The sequence below is a fragment of the Giraffa tippelskirchi genome, chromosome 12 (genome assembly GCF_054371585.1).
Source record: "Giraffa tippelskirchi isolate mGirTip1 chromosome 12, T2T-mGirTip1v1.2.pri, whole genome shotgun sequence".
Classification (NCBI taxonomy): domain Eukaryota; kingdom Metazoa; phylum Chordata; class Mammalia; order Artiodactyla; family Giraffidae; genus Giraffa; species Giraffa tippelskirchi.
In genome coordinates, this window is record NC_137286.1 from 42,022,914 (window position 1) to 42,040,351 (window position 17,438).

A 17,438-nucleotide genomic window follows, 5' to 3' on the forward strand; every position below is an offset into this window, starting at 1 on the left:
CAAATTGTTAAACCTGTTGACATGTTGGTCTCACCATGTGCCCCCTTGGTAGTAACTGTATTTGCTCAAGGAACAGCTTTTATTGGGTAGTGGAACTTGGTCCCACCACAAGCCTTTCCTTTGAAGGGAGCAGTGCGCATCTTTAAAACTGCTCAAAGATGCAAAACAGAGCTCATGGCCTTGAGTAACATGATAATGCATGTCCCTATAGTTAGACTAAGAAGAAAGGAAATAACTAAATATTTCATAAATTCTTATCTGTGAAAAAATTGTCAAGTTGAGATGTCAAACCTCATTTATTTTACACATCTGAAAATTAAAGATTCATCCTGAATACTCATTGTTAATTGTCAGAAAAATGCAAATCAAAACTTCAATGAGTTACCACCTCGAACTGGTCAGAAAGGCCATCATTTAAAAATGTCCAAATAACAAGTGTTGCAGAGGGTGTGGAGAAAAGGGAACCCTCCTACACTGTGGCTGGGAATGTAAATGGATGTGTAGTCACTGTAGAGAACAGTAGGGCAGTTTCACACACACACACACACAAAATAGCATATGGTCCAGCAATCCCACCCCTAGCCATACATCCATTCAAAGCTATAATTTGAAGATACATGAAGTATGTGCATACCAGCTACAGATCTCACAAGAAACCTTACTCTCACATCTGAGATATCAAATTTGTTTTCACATATTGTCTGCTATGTTTACACTCTTGGTTAATACTCCATGTAACCACACACTGTCATAATTAAATCCAATTTGAATTTTAGCCTTATTTTTAGGATGTGGTTTCCCTCCAGCAGCTTAGGAACATTCCCTTTTCTCCAGGTCCTGTTTCCCTGGTGTGACATTTCAAACCTCAAAAACTGTTACTTGTTGATATGAATATCAATTTCATGCTAGCTCAGTTTGAACAGAGAAGCAAAAAAAATCAGTGGGCCTATGTCTTCTGTTTTCTTCATGGAGAAAAAGGCAACTGTTGGAAGAAAAATTACCTGCAGCTCATGTGCTCTTTGAGTCACTAATCTTTTGCAGGAATTTTATTTTCAAGTGTGATCCTTTATTCATATAATAACAAATAACAGAATTAGAAGAAAATAATTCGAAATAATGGCTTGCTTCTACCTAGAAAATCTGAGCCAAAAGAACCAATGGAAACTGTAAAATCATGGTTCTAAGCTTTTAAGAATATTTTAGGTTTGCAAATAACTAGGATGCTTGGAATTAAAACAGTATAATTTTATTCTGATAAAGAATGTACTTTTCCAAAAGGCTTCCAATGTGGCCTCCTCCTGCTGGAAGCCTGGGATGCTGGAATCCGGCCACTTCCTGTCTGTCTTTACAGGACACTGGGCTGCACTCTAAGAAGTTCCCGGATCTCCCCTGGATTCTGACCATCATGTGACCAGAGAAACTGGTAACATTGTTGTTTTGCCTGTTGAAAGTTTAATGACACAGATTCTTTCAGTTTCCTTATGTAGGTGAAGTGTGGAGCCCAGTGATGCTTTCCTCTTCAAGAAATATACATCCTAGTTCCCACATGAGGGTGAGCCCCCCTGTCCAAGGATGAGAGACCCTGCATGTGTGTGACCTGTGCCTCCTGGGAGACCAGCCCTAGACCAGTTTGAACCTCACCAAGTTCCGTCTACATGGTAGGTTTAGACTCCAGATCCTGTCTGCACTGATGATGTTTAGATGAGACCATGTGCTCTCTGCAGTGAGAACATGTAGACCTGACCTTGTACTCTCTGCACTAGGACATGGAGACCTGGGTAGAGGCCTGGCCTGGCCTCTGCCCTGGAAAACTCTGTGCCTGCGTCTGAATGTCAGTGCTCAGATGTCTGGGGTCTGGAGCTGAGGTGGGCTTCTCTGGGTAACCGTGCTCCTCTCTGAGCGGGGCTCCATGGCCCTCCCGGGGGTCAGTGCTGCGGTCGGGCTCCTAGTCTGTCCTCCTGCCAGGTTCACCTTCCCTGGGGCGCCTGCAGACCCCTCAGGTGGGCCACCTGGTAATCATTCTAATTTCCCAGCACATTCAGGTTGAGTAGGGAGGCAGGTTCATCTGGTGAATTGGTTCCAGGTTCAGGGATCAGGCAAAAAGTCAATGGGCAGCAGGTGAGGCTGCGGCTGTGCTCTCCTTCCAGTCGACTCTTGCCTCCGAAGAGAACAGAGCTGCCCCTTGTCTCCCAGCCCAGCTCTCCTGTTTTCTCAGCGCCTCAGCGGGACAAGAAAGACAGAGCCTTCCAGAACCGAGGTACTGTGCTCACCTCTAGCATGAGCTTTCAAACCAGCAAAAAATCATATGGTACCAAAGTGAAAGCAGGAGGGGCCTGACTTCTCAGGGACAATTAAGGGGAGAGGAGACGGTCACTACACTTCTTTCTAGGGTCCTGGGAAGACTCAGGGACCTGGCTTGTTTACACATTGTGGGTCCACTGACCACACCCATGGTTTCCTTGTCCTGAGGGGTTGTGTGACCCCAGGTGGGGGCTCTGGGGACTGTGTGTCTTGCCCCATCTGCGTGGGTCAGGATCATGTGTACGGGGAGACCACACACACACACACAGAAAGCTAAGAAAAAGGGAGGAATACATGAGAGGTTCTCATGTTTAGGAATTCATGCTTTACAGTGTTCACTTTAATGACTTGCCTAGAATATTTCTTTAGGGCAGGTGATTTTTACTTACAGCCCCTCAGGCTTTGTGAATATTAAATGCTCATGAGCTTTGGTTTTAAAGTTGTTGTTACGCAAAATAGCCACATGACGGGAGCACGTCTTTATGCCCAGCTCTGGTTCCTGGGGGAACCAGATCCTTGGGGAAAGTCCTGTTCCTGGATTGTCAGAGAGGAATATGCCAGAAGAAACACCCAAGGCTTGTGTCCCATCCTTCTTCCTTCCTTACCCCATCCCCTGGACACATCCCAGTTCCTGCACCACCTTTCTGGGGAAGGTGCTTTCATCCATAGGTGGGGCGACCCAAAGGAAGGAGGCTGGAGGTGGGAACCCCAACACCAGGAGACATGGAGCCCACAGGGTTTTTCAAAGCTCTTCCGGCCCAGAGGCTCCACAACCTTTGGGTGCAGTAGGCAGAGTTTCACTGCAGGAGGACCCTCCTGGATCTGGAGGTTGTGGGCTCATGTAGAGGGGAAGAGGCTTACCAGGTCCATGGGGCAGGGCTCATTGGCTGGCACACCCTCTCCAGCTCCGTCAACCCCGTGACAGTCCATCCTTGGGAACCAAGCCTGCCCAGGCTTCAGGGATGTGACAGCAGCCCAGCTCACCAAGGCCTGAGGGGAATAGAATCAGAATTCTTTTCATATTTTGTGTTGGTGAATAGGTGACTTACAATGTTGTAGGGTGTGTTTTTGTGTGTTTAGTTTTAGGTGGACAGCAATAGGATTCACTTATGCATAGGCGTGTACACGTCCTTTTTTGGGTTCTCTTCCCATATAGTTTATTATGCAGTGTGACTAGGTGTCCTCATTGATTTTTCAGAGAATAGTGTGTATGGCAACCCATTCCAGTATTCTTGCCTCGAGAATCCCAGGGACGGCGGAGCCTGATGGGCTGCTGTCTATGGGGTCGCACAGAGTCGGACACGACTGAAGCGACTTAGCAGTAGCAGCAGCAGCAGTGTGTGTATGTCCATCTCCACCAGCTCGTTTCTCACTGTCCACCACCTTTCCCTTTTGGTAACTATAAGGGGCTTTGCTGTGTTGTAAGGCTGTTTCTGTTTGTAAAGAAGTTCATTTGGATCCATTTCTAGAATCCACCTCTGCTTCCCTGAAGTGGCACTGGCTACCCCCAGCACTTGGCAGTTGGGACAAGGAACCGACAAACTTCTAGAGTCGAGGGACTCAATTTCATTTGTAGGGTAAGTATATGCAATTTGGTAGCTGGTTCAGCCAGTACGATGTTTTGTGTGTCCTTTTGTGTTAAGAGCCAATGGGCTCGGTTTTGGACATACGAGCTGAGCATCTGTCTAGAGGCCACATAGACACACATGAGCTGTGTGCACGGCCTGGGGCCTCATAGACATAAGCTGAGCATCAGCCTAGAGGGCTTAGAGACACACAGGAGCTAAGCATCTGCTGAGAGCCCTCAGAGACCTACATGAACAGACAAGGACAAAACTGCAAACCAAGTAGACTTCAACAGAGCATCGGCGTGAAATTAAAGTAACGCCTAGTTTGTTCCGTGAGACCTGCTTGACTTAGGATGCCATCTGAATCATGGAACCTGAGTTGGCTTGAGTTCCAGGGCTGGACCTGGGTGGGGTCGAGACAGCTGAGAAGGGTGCCCATCTTAGATACCCCTCTTAAACCTGTACTGTCTGGTTTGCCCTGGCTGGGGCCAGAATCCTAGTGAACCCAAATCCTAATGGCCTGACCATCTGACTTGGAGGAACACGGAAAAATCACCCAGACCCCGGGTCTCCTGGTGCTGGGATCCCCAGCTCAAGACTCCTTCCTGAGAGTGCAGCCTCCTAGGCACCTCAGCAGGGAGCAGTGCCCCAGGCAGGCATGAGGCTAGAGGGGAGGGAGGGGTGAAATTTCATGGGAGGAGGAGTCCTGAGACGAAAGCCCTTGGGTGTATCCATTCCACCCTCATTCACAGCCCAGGAAGCCGACTTTCCCTAAGGCTCTGGTTGCAGGTGGAACCGGAGTTGGGCATGAAGAGATGCTGCCACCTTGTGGACATTTCCTGAAACTACAACTTCCCTACCAGTGCTGACTGGCACCTCCAATTCAAAAGGCCTGTGGGGCAGTGAATGGCAGCTGCCCTCAGAAAAGTCCTGTGGCAGGTATTAGAGGTAAATTCCAAACACAACTTTCATGAAACCAATTTCAAAGGCCAATTTTTCTCACACCCTTTAAGACAAAGAAAAGAGATAAAAAGAATCCAAAGAGCCCCAGGACAAGATGTAGATAAGAGCTGAGAGTCTTTCTGGATGCCCATGGTCACAGTCGAGCTGAGCGTCCGCCTAGAAGAGACACACACACACACACACACACACACACACACACACACACACACACACACACACACACACACACACGAGCCTCGGTCTTGAGCCCTCTAGATAGACACGAACTGAGAGTCTTCGTACAAGCCTTACAGGCAAACACGAGGTGAACTGAGAGTCTTCGTACAAGCCTTACAGGCAAACACGAGGTGAGCATCAGCCTTGAGGCCTCTGGAGAGACACAAACTGAGTGTCTGCCTGGAGGTGTCACACAAGGAGCTGAAAGTCTGCCTCACAGACACAACAAGCTGAGGGTCTATCTAGAGGCCTATTCTTGCCTGGAGAATTCATGGAAAGAGGATCCCAGCAGGCTTCAGTCCTTGGGGTCCCATAGAGTCAGACTAGATTCTTCAGAAGGACATAATGTTCAGCACAGAGAGCTTATTGGACCTTGTTTAATAAACTCTCTGGCAAATGAAAAAAGAACAGATATGCGGTATGCATATGGCATAACAGAATAAGGAGCCTGTATACTGACAACAAGAACAAAACTGCAAATCAAATATAGGGCTACACTGTATCAGCAAGAGATTAACAAACAGAAAAGAGTGATGCCTATTTTATTCCCTCTGATCTCCCAGACATGTGCTGTTTGACATACCTGGACCGTGAGCAGGCTTGGGCCCCATGACTGGATTGCAGAGGGGCTGACACAGTAGGACCAGGTGTCCTTAATTGAGCCCCCTCTTAAACCTGTACTATCTGGTTTGCCCTGGCTTGAACTATAGACCCTAGTGCATCGAAAATGGTAGCCTGACCGTCTGACCACAAGAACTTTTGGAAAGTCACCTGGCCTCCAGGTCCCCTGGTGCTGGGGTCCCCAGCTGAAGCCTCTTCTGAGAGTGCAGCCTCCTAGGCGTTTCAGTGGGAGCAGTGCCCCAGGTAGGGATGAGTCTGAAAGGGAGGGATGAAGCCTTAAGGGGAAGAAGTAGTGAGACACAAGGCGTTGAGTGTTCGCTCAGGTGAGTTCCACTCTAATTCCCAGCCCAGGAAGCCAACTTTCCCAAAGGCTCAGTTTGCCTGAAGAACCAGAGTTGGACATGAAACAGTGCTGCCGCCTTTGCCTGTAACTACAACTTAAACATCTTGCTTACTGACAACTCCAATTGACAAGTTCTGTGAGGTTGCTAATGACAGCTGCCCCCAGGAAAGGTCCTGGGGCAGGTATTGCAGAAAAAATACCAACATAACTGACTTTCAAGAAGCCAATTGCAACAAGTACATTTTCTTCACACCATTTAAGGAAGAGGAAACAGTTCCCAAACGGCCTCAGGACAAGATGCTCAGCATCTCTAATTATTACAGGAGGAAAGTCAATCAAAATAGCAAGAAATCAAATCACACTAGTCAGAATGGCCATTCTAAGAAGACCACAGACAATAAACGCAGTCGACAGCTAGAAAGAGATGTAACACCTGCCTCCCCTACCCGATACAGTCAGTGAGATGGACGTTGGCAACAGCCACTGGAAGGAGAGTATCTGCATACCAGGGGGGGAAAAAAATAACTTTCAAAGGAGCTAATACTAGGATCTGACATACCCACACCTGCCCATGTATCTCAGAAAGACACAGTCACCCCCACGTTCACTCCAGCACTACTTACAGGAGCCAAGAAGCAGACCCAAGAAAATGCCCACCGACAGATTGAAGAAAAAGTGGGACATATATACAATGAACTCTTACTCAGCCTTGAAAAGCCACCACTGAAATTATGCCAAAAGTCACTACAAGGATGAACCTTGGGGTATCATACACTAAGTGAAGTTAGTGAGACCGAGAAAGGCAAAAGAATATATCACTAAGGCAAAATTTTTTAAATATATGAAGGAAGATCATTTAAAACTCAAAAAAAAAACCTCCTTGAGAATTCAAACACAAGCCCCAAAAAGTAACAGTAAAGGGGCAGGGATAAATTCAAAGGGTCACAACTAACATATACATGGGAATCTGTATCTGTAATAGGTAACCCACAAGGATTATAGTTTTCCTTTCTGTCATCCTTCCAAATTACACAGAAATCTGCATATTGAAATATATACAGAAAATGATATCTGTAATAGATAATTCACAAGGATTATCTCCTCCCTTCCTTCTTTTCACCAATACAAAACATCTGCATCTCTAAAAGGTGATCCTGATGGACATGATTTTCAGCAGATGATACTTTCCTCGGCCTTCTGAAATAACCTCTGCGGAAAATGAATCCCCCAAACGAGAGACGCTGTAATGTGTGTGTCATAATTGAATCAGGCGGCTGCCCACTAACAACAAGCACAAAACTGGAGAGTAAAAAAAAGTAAAAGAAGAAGAGGAATGTCCATTTTGTTCCCTCCAACCTCCCTGACTTGGGCTGCTATCCCACCCCTGGAGCTTGAGCAGGCTTGGGTCCCACTGCTGGACTGGATGGGGTAGAGACAGACAGCTGGACAGGGTGCGTTTAATTGAGGCCCCACTTAAACCGGTATGGTCTGGTTTGCTTGGCTGGTTTGCTTGTGAACAAAGTCCCCAGTGCACCCAAAAGATGGTGGTCCAACCATCTGACCACCAGGACCTTGGAAGAGTAACCTAGCCTCTAGGTCTCTGGTTGCTGGAGTCCCCAGTTCAAGCTTCCTTCCTGAGAGTGCAGCCTTCTAGGCACCTCAGCAAGGTGCTGTGGCCCAGGTTGGGAGGAGTCGAGAGGGGGCAGTCGAAGCTTTAGGGAGAAGTAGTAGTAAGACACAAGTCCTCGGGGGTTTGCTCAGGCACTTTCCACCCTAATTCACAGCCCGGGAAGCTGATTTCCCTAAGGATCTCATTGTCCAACAAAGCGGAGTTGGGCATGAAGAACTGCTGTTGCCTTGTGGACATTTCCTATAACTACACTTTGACCAGAAGTGCTTAATTGCAGGTGTAACTCACAGGTCTGGGGGTCTGTTAATGACAGCTGCCCTCAGAAAAGGTCCTGGGGTGAGTATTGCAGATATAAATTCCAAACACAGCCAACTTTCAAGAAGCCAACCGCAACAGGTAAATTTTCCTCACACCCTTAAAGGAAAAAAACCTCAAATGCCCAAAGATGCACAGCATTCCTAACTATTACCGGAAGAATGACAAAATGGCAACAAATATCACACCACACCAGTCAGAATGGCCATCCACCCCAGTCTACCAGCAATAACTGGGAGAGAGCCAGCAGGTGAGGGAACCCCCGTACACGTTTGGTGGGAATGCACACTGGCCACAGTTAGTAGAAAAGACACTCTCTGCATGTCAGAAGTTAAAGTTTCAAGAGAGTTAAACCAAGGTCTGACATTCCCACACCTGAGCTATATCCCGGAAAGCCATCGTTCAAAACAACACATGCAGCCCAATGTTCACTGCAGCATCACTTACAATAGACAAGACACAGAAGCACAAAATTTCCACCCACAGCTTAAAGCTTAAACAAGATGTGGTAAATATTTACCATGGGCTATTACTCAGACGTAAAAAAGCACCACTGAAATTGTGATATTAGGCCAGTGTTCTCCACAAGGGTGGACCTTGGAGGATCATATACTAAGTGAAATTTGCAGGACAAAGGAAGAAAACAGCAGATGAAGACCTTCTAGGCAACATAAAGAGAGATAAAAAAGGAACTAATTACAATGCAAAAGGATCCTCTGAGAATTCAAACACAAAAAAAGAATTAAAATTTAAGTGGCCAGGATGAATTTGGAGGCGGTTGGGACTAACATATACACAGAAATCTGTTAGTCCAACATATACACTGAAATCTGTATCTGTAATAGATACTGCACAAGGATCTGATGTTCAGCAAATGGAACTTTCCTCTACCTTCTGCAATAACCATTATGGAGAAAGAATCCAAGAAAGCACAGATATGCTGTATGTATACATAACTGAAAAAAGAAGCTGTACACTGAAGATAAGCGCAAAACCGCAAAACAACTATATTCCAACATGGCAAAGGCATGAAATTACAGAAAAGAAAAGGAAATAAAAGCAATATCTATCTCATTGCCTCTTGCCTCCATGACATGGGCTCCTATACCATCCCTGGAGCCTGAGGAGGCTTGGTTCCTATGACTGGACTGAGGTGGGGTCATGACACCAGGAAGTGTGCCCTTAATTTAGACCCCTGTGACAACTGTGATCACTCACCTAGAGCCAGACATCCTGGAATGTGAAGTCAAGTGGGCCTTAGGAAGCATCACTACGAATAAAGCTAGTGGAGGTGATGGAATTCCGGCTGAGCTATTTCAAATCCTGAAAGATGACGCTGTGAAAGTGCTGCACTCAATATGCCAGCAAATCTGGAAAACTCAGCAGTGGCCACAGGACTGGAAAAGGTCAGGTTTCATTCCAATCCCAAAGGCAATGCCAAAGAATGCTCAAACTACCACACAATTGCACTCAACTCATACGCTAGTAAAGTAATGCTTAAAATTCTCCAAGTCAGGCTTCAGCAATACGTGAACCGTGAACTTCCAGATGTTCAAGCTGGTTTTAGAAAAGGCAGAGGAACCATTGCCAACATCCGCTGGATCATCCAAAAAGCAAGCGACTACCAGAAAAACATCTATGTCTGCTTTATTGACTATGCCAAAGTCTTTGACTATGTGGATCACAATAAACTGTGGAAAATCCTGAAAGAGATGGGAATACAAGACCACCTGACCTGCCTCTTGAGACACCTGTATGCAGGTCAGGAAGCAACAGTTAGAACTGGACATGGAACAACAGACTGGTTCCACATAGGAAAAGGAGTATGTCAAGGCTGTATATTGTCACCCTGCTAATTTACCTTACATGCAGAGTACATCATGAGAAACGCTGGGCTGGATGAAATACAAGCTGGAATCAAGATTGCCAGGAGAAATATCAATAACCTCAGATATGCAGATGACACCACCCTTATGGCAGAAAGTGAAGAAGAACTAAAGAGCCTCTTGATGAAAGTGAAAGAGGAGAGTGAAAAAGTTGGCTTAAAGCTCAACATTCAGAAAACTAAGATCATGGCATCTGGTCCCATCACTTCATGGCAAATAGATGGGGAAACAGTGGAAACAGTGTCAGACTTTATTTTTCTGGGCTCCAAAATCACTGCAGATGGTGAATGCAGCCATGAAATTAAAAGACGCTTACTCCTTGGAAGGAAAGTTATGACCAACCTAGATAGCATATTAAAAAGCAGAGACGTTACTTTGCCAACAAAGGTCCATCTAGTTGAGGCTATGGTTTTGCCAGTGGTCATGTATGGATGTGAGAGTTGGACTGTAAAGAAAGCTGAGCACCGAAGAATTGATGCTTTTGAACTGTGGTGTTGGCGAAGACTCTTCAGAGTCCCTTGGACTGCAAGGAGATCCATCCAGTCCATCCTAAAGGAGATCAGTCCTGGGTGTTAATTGGAAGAACTGATGTTGAAGCTGAAACTCCAATACTTTGGCCACCTGATGTGAAGAGCTGACTCATTGCAAAAGACCCTGATGCTGGGAAAGATTGAGGGCAGGAAAAGGGGACGACAGAGGATGAGATGGCTGGATGGCATCACCGACTCGATGGACATGGGTTTGGGTGGACTCATGCAGTTGGTGATGGACAGGGAGGCCTGGCGTGCTGCGGTTCATGGAGTCGCAAAGAATCGGACATGACTGAGCAACTGAACTGAACTGACACCTGTACTGTCTGGTATCCTCCGGCTGGGACCACACGCCCTAGGGCACCCAGAGAATGGTGGCACGACCCTCTGAGCTCGAAGGCCTGGGAAAAGTCACATAGCCTCCAGGTCTCCCGGTGCTGGGGTCTCCAATTCAAGGCCCCTTTTTGGGAGTGCAGCCTCCTGGGCCCCTCAGCTGAGGTTGCGGCCAAGGCTGGGGTGAGTCTCCAGAGGAGGGGAGAATCTTAGAAGTAGTGAGACACAAGCCCTTGAGTGTTTGCTCAGGCACATTCCACTCTAATTCACAGCCTGAGGCCGGTGCTCCTTAAGGCTCTGGTTGTGGGAGGACCGGTTAGGCATGAAGAAGTGCTCCCGCCTTGTGGACATTTCCTGTAACTACAACTTGTACACCTGTGCTTACTGGTACCTCCATTCACAAGGCCTATGGGGCTGCTAATGACAGCTGCCCTCAGGAAAGGTCCTGGGCGAGTATTGCAGAAATGAATTCCAAACACAGCCGACTCAAGGAGCCAATTGAGACAGGTGAATTCCCTCAAATCCTTTATGGAAAATTAAAAAATGGCACTGGACAAGGTACTCAGCATCCCTAATTATTACAGGAGGAAAGACAATCAAAACGATAACATAAAATCAAATCCCACCAGTCAGAATGGACATCCACAAAAGTCTACAAACAGTAAATGTGGGAGAGGGCCAGGAGCTGATTGAACCCCAATACAAGGTTGGTGGGAATGGACATTGTCAACAACCCCTAGAAAAGACAGCCTCTACATGCCAGAATACAAACATTTCAAGAGAGCTGAGCCTAGTATATGACATCCACACCTGGGCCTGTATCCCCAGAAATCCATCATTCAAAGACACATGCCCCCCAATATTCACTGTTGTACTGCTTATAATAGTCAAGATACAGAACAACACAATGTCCTCTGACAGATTCAAGCTTAAAGACACGTGGTAAATAAATACACTGGTCTATTAGACAGCCATGAAAAAGCAGCACTGCAATTATGAAATTATGCCACTGGTGGCCACAAGGAAGGACATTGGAGGGTTATACACTAAGTGTATTCAGGAGACAGAGGAAGAAAATAGCATATGATGTTCCTTCCAGTCAAATAAAAAAGAGAGATACAAAGAAACTAATTTACAACACAGAAAGAGAGTCTGAAAATTCAAACACAAGGAATTCCAAAGAAAAGAAATAATAAAAGTCCAAGGATCAATTAGGAATTCGGGACTACATATACACCAAAACCTGTGTCTCAAACACATACACAGGCATCTGTATCTGTAATAGATAATCCACAAGGATTATCTTCTTCCTTCCTTGCTTCACCTGTACACAGAAAACTATGTCTAACATATACATGCAAATCGGTATGTCTAACATATACATAGAAATCTGTATCCATAAAAGATAATACACAGGATTATCTCCTTTCTCCCTCCCTCCACATAGATAAAAAATCTGTATCTCTAATAGATACTTAGAGCTTCCCTGGTGGCCAAAGGGTTAATAATGTGGGAGCCTGAAATCAACCCCTGGGTCCAAAAGATCCCCAGGAGAAGGGAATGGCTATCCACTCCAATATTCATGCCTGGAGAATCCATGGAAAGAGGAACCCAGGGGGTTACAATCCTTGGTGTTGCATACAGTCAAAATGGATACTTCAGAAGGACACAATGTTCAACACAGGGAGCTTACTCAACCTTGTTCAATAATCTTTATGGCAAAAAAATTGAAAAAAGAACAGATATGCTGTACGTATGTCAGAACTGAATCAGGAGCCTGTACACTGACAACAAGCACAAAACTGCGAAACAAATATAAGTCAACACTGTATCAGCATGAGATTAAAGAGAAGAGAAGACTGTTGCCTATTTTATCCCCTCTGATCTCCCTGACTCGGGCTGCTTTCCAATCCCTGGAACCTGACCAGGCCTGGGTCCCCATTATTGGACTGGAGAGGGGGTGAGACAGTTGGGGCAAGTGCCCTTAATTGAGCCCCTTCTTAAACCTGACTACTTGGTGGTTTGCCCTGGCTGGCACCATAGATCCTAGTGCACCCAAAGGATAGTGGCCTGATGCTCTGGCCACGAGGACCTTGGAACTCACCTAGCCTCCAGGTCTCTTGTTGCTGAGGTCCCCAGCTGAAACCTTTCTGAAAGAGCAGCCTCCTTGGTGTCTCAGGAGAGAGCGCTGTCCCAGGCTGGGATTAAGGGCACCCATCCCAACTGTCTCAACCCCTCTCCACTCCATCTCCAAAACATACAAGCAGCTCGTACAACACAATATGAAAAATAAATATAATCCAAGAACAAAATGGACCAAGACTGAAAAGGATATTTCTTCAAGGAAGGCCTACAGATTGCAGTTAGGCACATAAAAAGATGCTCAGCATCGCTAATTATCAGATGCAAATCCAAAGTCCAATGAGCTAAGCACTCACATTGGTCAGAATGGCCATTTCAAAACATCTTAAAGAATAAATGCTAGGACTTCCCTGGTGGTGTAGTGGTTAAGAATCAGCCTGCAAATTCAGGAGACATGGGTTCGATCCCTGTTCTGGGAAGATTCCACATACATGAAACAACTAAGCCCATGGGCCAAAATTGTTGAGCCTGTGCTTTAACTACAACTTTTGCGCCCTCATGATGCAAGGCACTGAAGCCTGGCACTCTGGAGCCCACATTCTGCAATTAGAAGCTCCTGCAATGGGAAGCTGCACAGTGAAATTAGAGAGTAGCCCCCGCTTGCTGCAGATAGAGAAAGCCTACACTCAGCAACCAAGACTCAGTACAACCAAAGATAAATGAATAAATAAAATTATTTTAAAAAGAATAAATGCTAGAGAGAGTGTGGAGACAAGGGAACCCTCCTGCATTGTTGATCACAAGGTACATAGGTTCATTCAGTAGGGAGAAAACATGGAGGTTTATTTAAAAAATAACAAGTATTTCAGGACTCAACAATCCCAAGTATGGGCACAAATATGGAGAAAATCAAAAATTTTAAAGATACGGGAACCCCAGGAATCTCAGCTCCACAAGGGACAATAGCCAAGTCTGGGAAGCAAGCTAACTGATGAAATTACACAGAAATGAATACACGATGGGGTACAAATACACAATGCAATATTTCTCAACCACAAAGAAATAGGAAATGATTCCAAGTCCAGCCACAGAAAAGAAAGTCAAGGTGATCATTCCAAGTGAAGGAAGCGAGACAGGGACGGGCAAGTATCATATGATATCACTCTGGGTGTAATCTAAAAATGGATGCAAATGAACTTCTTTACAAAAGAGAAACAGGTGCACAGACTTAGAAAAGAAACTTATGGTTACCAAAAAAGCTATGTGTGGGGGGGGGAGTGGTCAGGGAATAATTAGCTGGTTCAGATCAATATACACACATTAAAACAGGTGTTATTGTTGTTTAGTCACTCAATCATGTCTGACTCTGTGTGACCCCATGGACTGTAGCCCATCGGCTCCTCTGTCCATGGGATTTCCCAGGCAAGAGTACTGGAGTGGGTTGCCATTTCCTCCCCCAGGGGATCTTCCTGACCCAGGGATCGAACCCATGTCTCCTGTAACTCTCTTGCACTACAGGTGGATTCTTTACCACTGAACCAGCAGGGAAGTCATAAAACAGGTGATGAAGGGCTCTTAATAGTCTCAAGTCCAACAGGGCTTTAAATGACACCTGCCCTCAAGAAATGTCCAGGGAAAAATCATCACAAAAGAATTCCAAACAGGGCCAAGTTTCAAGAAGTCAGTTTCAAGATGTAAATTGTATTCACAGGTATAAAATAATAAAAGCACATGGGAAGATACTCCACATCAATAATTATTAAATCAATGCCAATCAAAACTTCAATAAGCTGTCACCTTACTCTAGTCACAATGGCCATCATCGAAAATACCTGCAAAGAATAAATACTGTAGAGAACGTACAGAAAATGGAATCTTCCTACAGTCTTGGTGGGACTGTAACTGGTGAAGCCATGATGGAAAACAGCATGAAGGTTCCTTGAAACATTAAACATAGAGGTATCATATGATCCTGCAGTCCCATTTCTGGGCTTAGATCCAAAGAAAATCATCATTCAAAATGACACGTGCACCTCGATTTTCAGGGCAGCACTATTTACAATAGCCAAGACATGAAATCCACCAAAATGTCCATTGACACAAATATAAAAACTACATCATACATCTGTACACTAAAATACTACTCAGCCACAAAACAGAACGAAATAATCATATTGGCAGCAGCATGGATGAACCAAGAAATTATAATTCTATGTGAGGTAAGTCACAGACAAAAAGACAAACATCCTAAGATAACACATACAGGTGGGATCCATAAATTCATACCAATGAACTAATGTACATAACAGAAAGAGCCTGAGAAAACTAAATTCTGATTATCAAAAAAAAAGTTAGAAGAGATAAATTACGGGTTTGGGATGAAGATATACACATGAATAAATATAAAGTTGATAATGAAAAAGGATCTACTGAATAGAACACGGAAGTCTCCTAAACAAATTGTAATAACCTATATGAGAAAAAACCAGAAAAACAATATATATACATCCATGTATAATTGAATCAAGTTCATGTACACCTAAAACTAAACATCAGAAGTCAATTCTACTTCAATATAAAATAACAATTACAAACTAAATTACCTGAGCTCGGTCTAGGGGAAACCGCACAGTCATGACCCTATGAATTGGATATGGGATATGCTATGATATTAATATGACACCACCAAAGGTTTTCACTCAGCAGAACACAGAGCAGCAACCCACCCAAAGGTGCCTGACCTCATGCGAATGTGACAAGATGAAAAGAAGAAAAAGGACCACAGGTTAATCAGGGCAACACCCTCAATTCAGACATTGGGAATCTCTGAGGAGACAGGAAACACTGCAGGTGAAGAACAGACATGTGGTCTCTGTGTACACAGGATCCTGACCCATGTGGATGGGATGAGACCCACACAAACCCCAGATCCCTTACCTGGGATCCCACAACCCTTGGTTAAGACACCATGTCTCTGCTGGCTGGGTCCCTGAGATGGAAAATAGTGGGTTTTTGTAAACTCCTGGCATGGTAGAAAGAAATGTAGTGTTGGTCTCTCCCCACACTTGTCCCGACAAGTCCTCGTCTCCTCCCTTTGGTTCTGTGTGATAGTAACTGTTTTTACAGCTGTCATGATAATGTTGAACACACTACCTTGGTTCTGGCAGGCTCGGTCCTTTCTTGTTCCACTGAGGTGTTGAGAAAACTCACACCAGACGCAGGGCTGGGAGACGAGGGGCAGGTCTGGTCTCTCCTGAAGAGGGACGGTCGACTGGAAGGAAATCACAGCAGCAACGTCACCTACTGCCCTTTGGCTCTCTGCCTGATCCATGTGCCCTGCAATCAACTCACCAGGTGAGCCTGTCTCCCTTCCCGCCAGGCTCGTGCTGGTGAATTGGAATGATTACCAGGTAGACACCTGAGGAACCTCCAGGAGCCCCAGGGAGGGTGAACCTCGAGAGGATAAGAAGAAAACAGGCACAGGCCTGTATAAAGTGAACACCGTAAAGCATGAATTCCTAAACACAAGCGAAGCTCTCATGTATTCTTCCCTTTTATTAGCTTTGTGTGTATGGTATCCCAACACACATGATCCTGACCCAGGAGATGGGGTGAGACTCACAACTGACCCCACACCTGGGGTCACACATCCCCTCGTTCAGGACACCACAGCTATGGTCAGTGGGCCCCCAATGTGTAAACAAGCCCGGTCCCTGGGACCTCTGGGACCCTAGAAAGAAGTGTAGAGTCCGTCTCCTCTCCCCTCAATTGTCCGTTAGAAGTCAGGCCCCTCCTGTTTTCACTCTGGTTCTGTGTGATTTTTTGCTGGTTTGAAAACTCATGCTAGAGGTGAACACACTACCTTGGTTCTGGCAGGCTCTGTCCTTCTTGTCCCGCTGAGGCGCTGAGAAAACAGGAGAGCTGGGCTGGGAGACGAGGGGCAGCTCTGTTCTCTTCGGAGGCGAGAGTCGACTGGAAGGAGAGCACAGCCGCAGCCTCACCTGCTGCCCATTGACTTTCTTCCCGATCCCTGAACCTGGAACCAATTCACCAGGTGAACCTGCCTCCCTACTCAACCTGAATGTGCTGGAAAATGGGAATAACTACTATTTAGCCCACCTGAGCGGTCTCAAGGACCTCAGGGAAGGTGAACCTGGCAGGGAGAAAGACGACAAACCCTACCGCAGCAACGACCTCCCCCTGCCCGGGGAAGGCCATGGAGCCCCGCTCAGAGAAGAGCACGGCTACCCAGAGAAGCCCACCTCAGCCCCAGACCCCAGACATCTGAGCACTGATATTCAGACACAGGCACAGAGTTTTCCAGGGAAGAGGCCAGGCCAGGTCTCTACCCAGGTCTCCATGTCCTAGTGCACAGAGTACAAGAAAGAAAGTGAAGTTGCTCAGTCGTGTCCAACTCTTTGCGACCCCATGGACTATAGTTTCCCAGGCTCCTCAGTCCATGGAATTTTTCAGGCAAAGCTACTGGAGTGGGTTGCCATTTCCTTCTCCAGGGGATCTTCCCTACCCAGGGATTGAACCCAGGTCTCCTGCTTTGCAGGCAGACGCTTTACCATCTGAGCCACCAGGGAAGCACAGAGTACAAGGTCAGGTCTAAATGTTCTCATTGCAGAAAGCACATGGTTTGGTCTA

The 17,438-nt window shown here is 45.9% G+C and overlaps 1 protein-coding gene and 1 non-coding gene across 2 annotated transcripts in view; both read right to left on the minus strand.

Annotated features, from left to right (window-relative positions):
• Window positions 1-1,224: 1,224 nt before the first annotated feature.
• LOC145528606 (uncharacterized) overlaps window positions 1,225-17,438 on the minus strand; it is a 29,559-nt gene continuing 13,345 nt past the window's right edge. The window contains exons 4-7 of the mRNA XM_081547268.1: window positions 16,651-16,760; window positions 15,942-16,059; window positions 3,163-3,291; window positions 1,225-1,441 (exon numbers count right to left, since the gene is read on the minus strand). Of these exons, the coding sequence (XP_081403394.1) occupies window positions 1,346-1,441; window positions 3,163-3,291; window positions 15,942-16,059; window positions 16,651-16,760 (453 nt within the window). The 3' untranslated portion in view covers window positions 1,225-1,345. The remainder of the gene's footprint in view (window positions 1,442-3,162; window positions 3,292-15,941; window positions 16,060-16,650; window positions 16,761-17,438) is intronic.
• Window positions 17,306-17,377, minus strand: TRNAC-GCA (transfer RNA cysteine (anticodon GCA)). Its single transcript has one exon. It is a non-coding gene; the product is annotated as a tRNA-Cys (tRNA).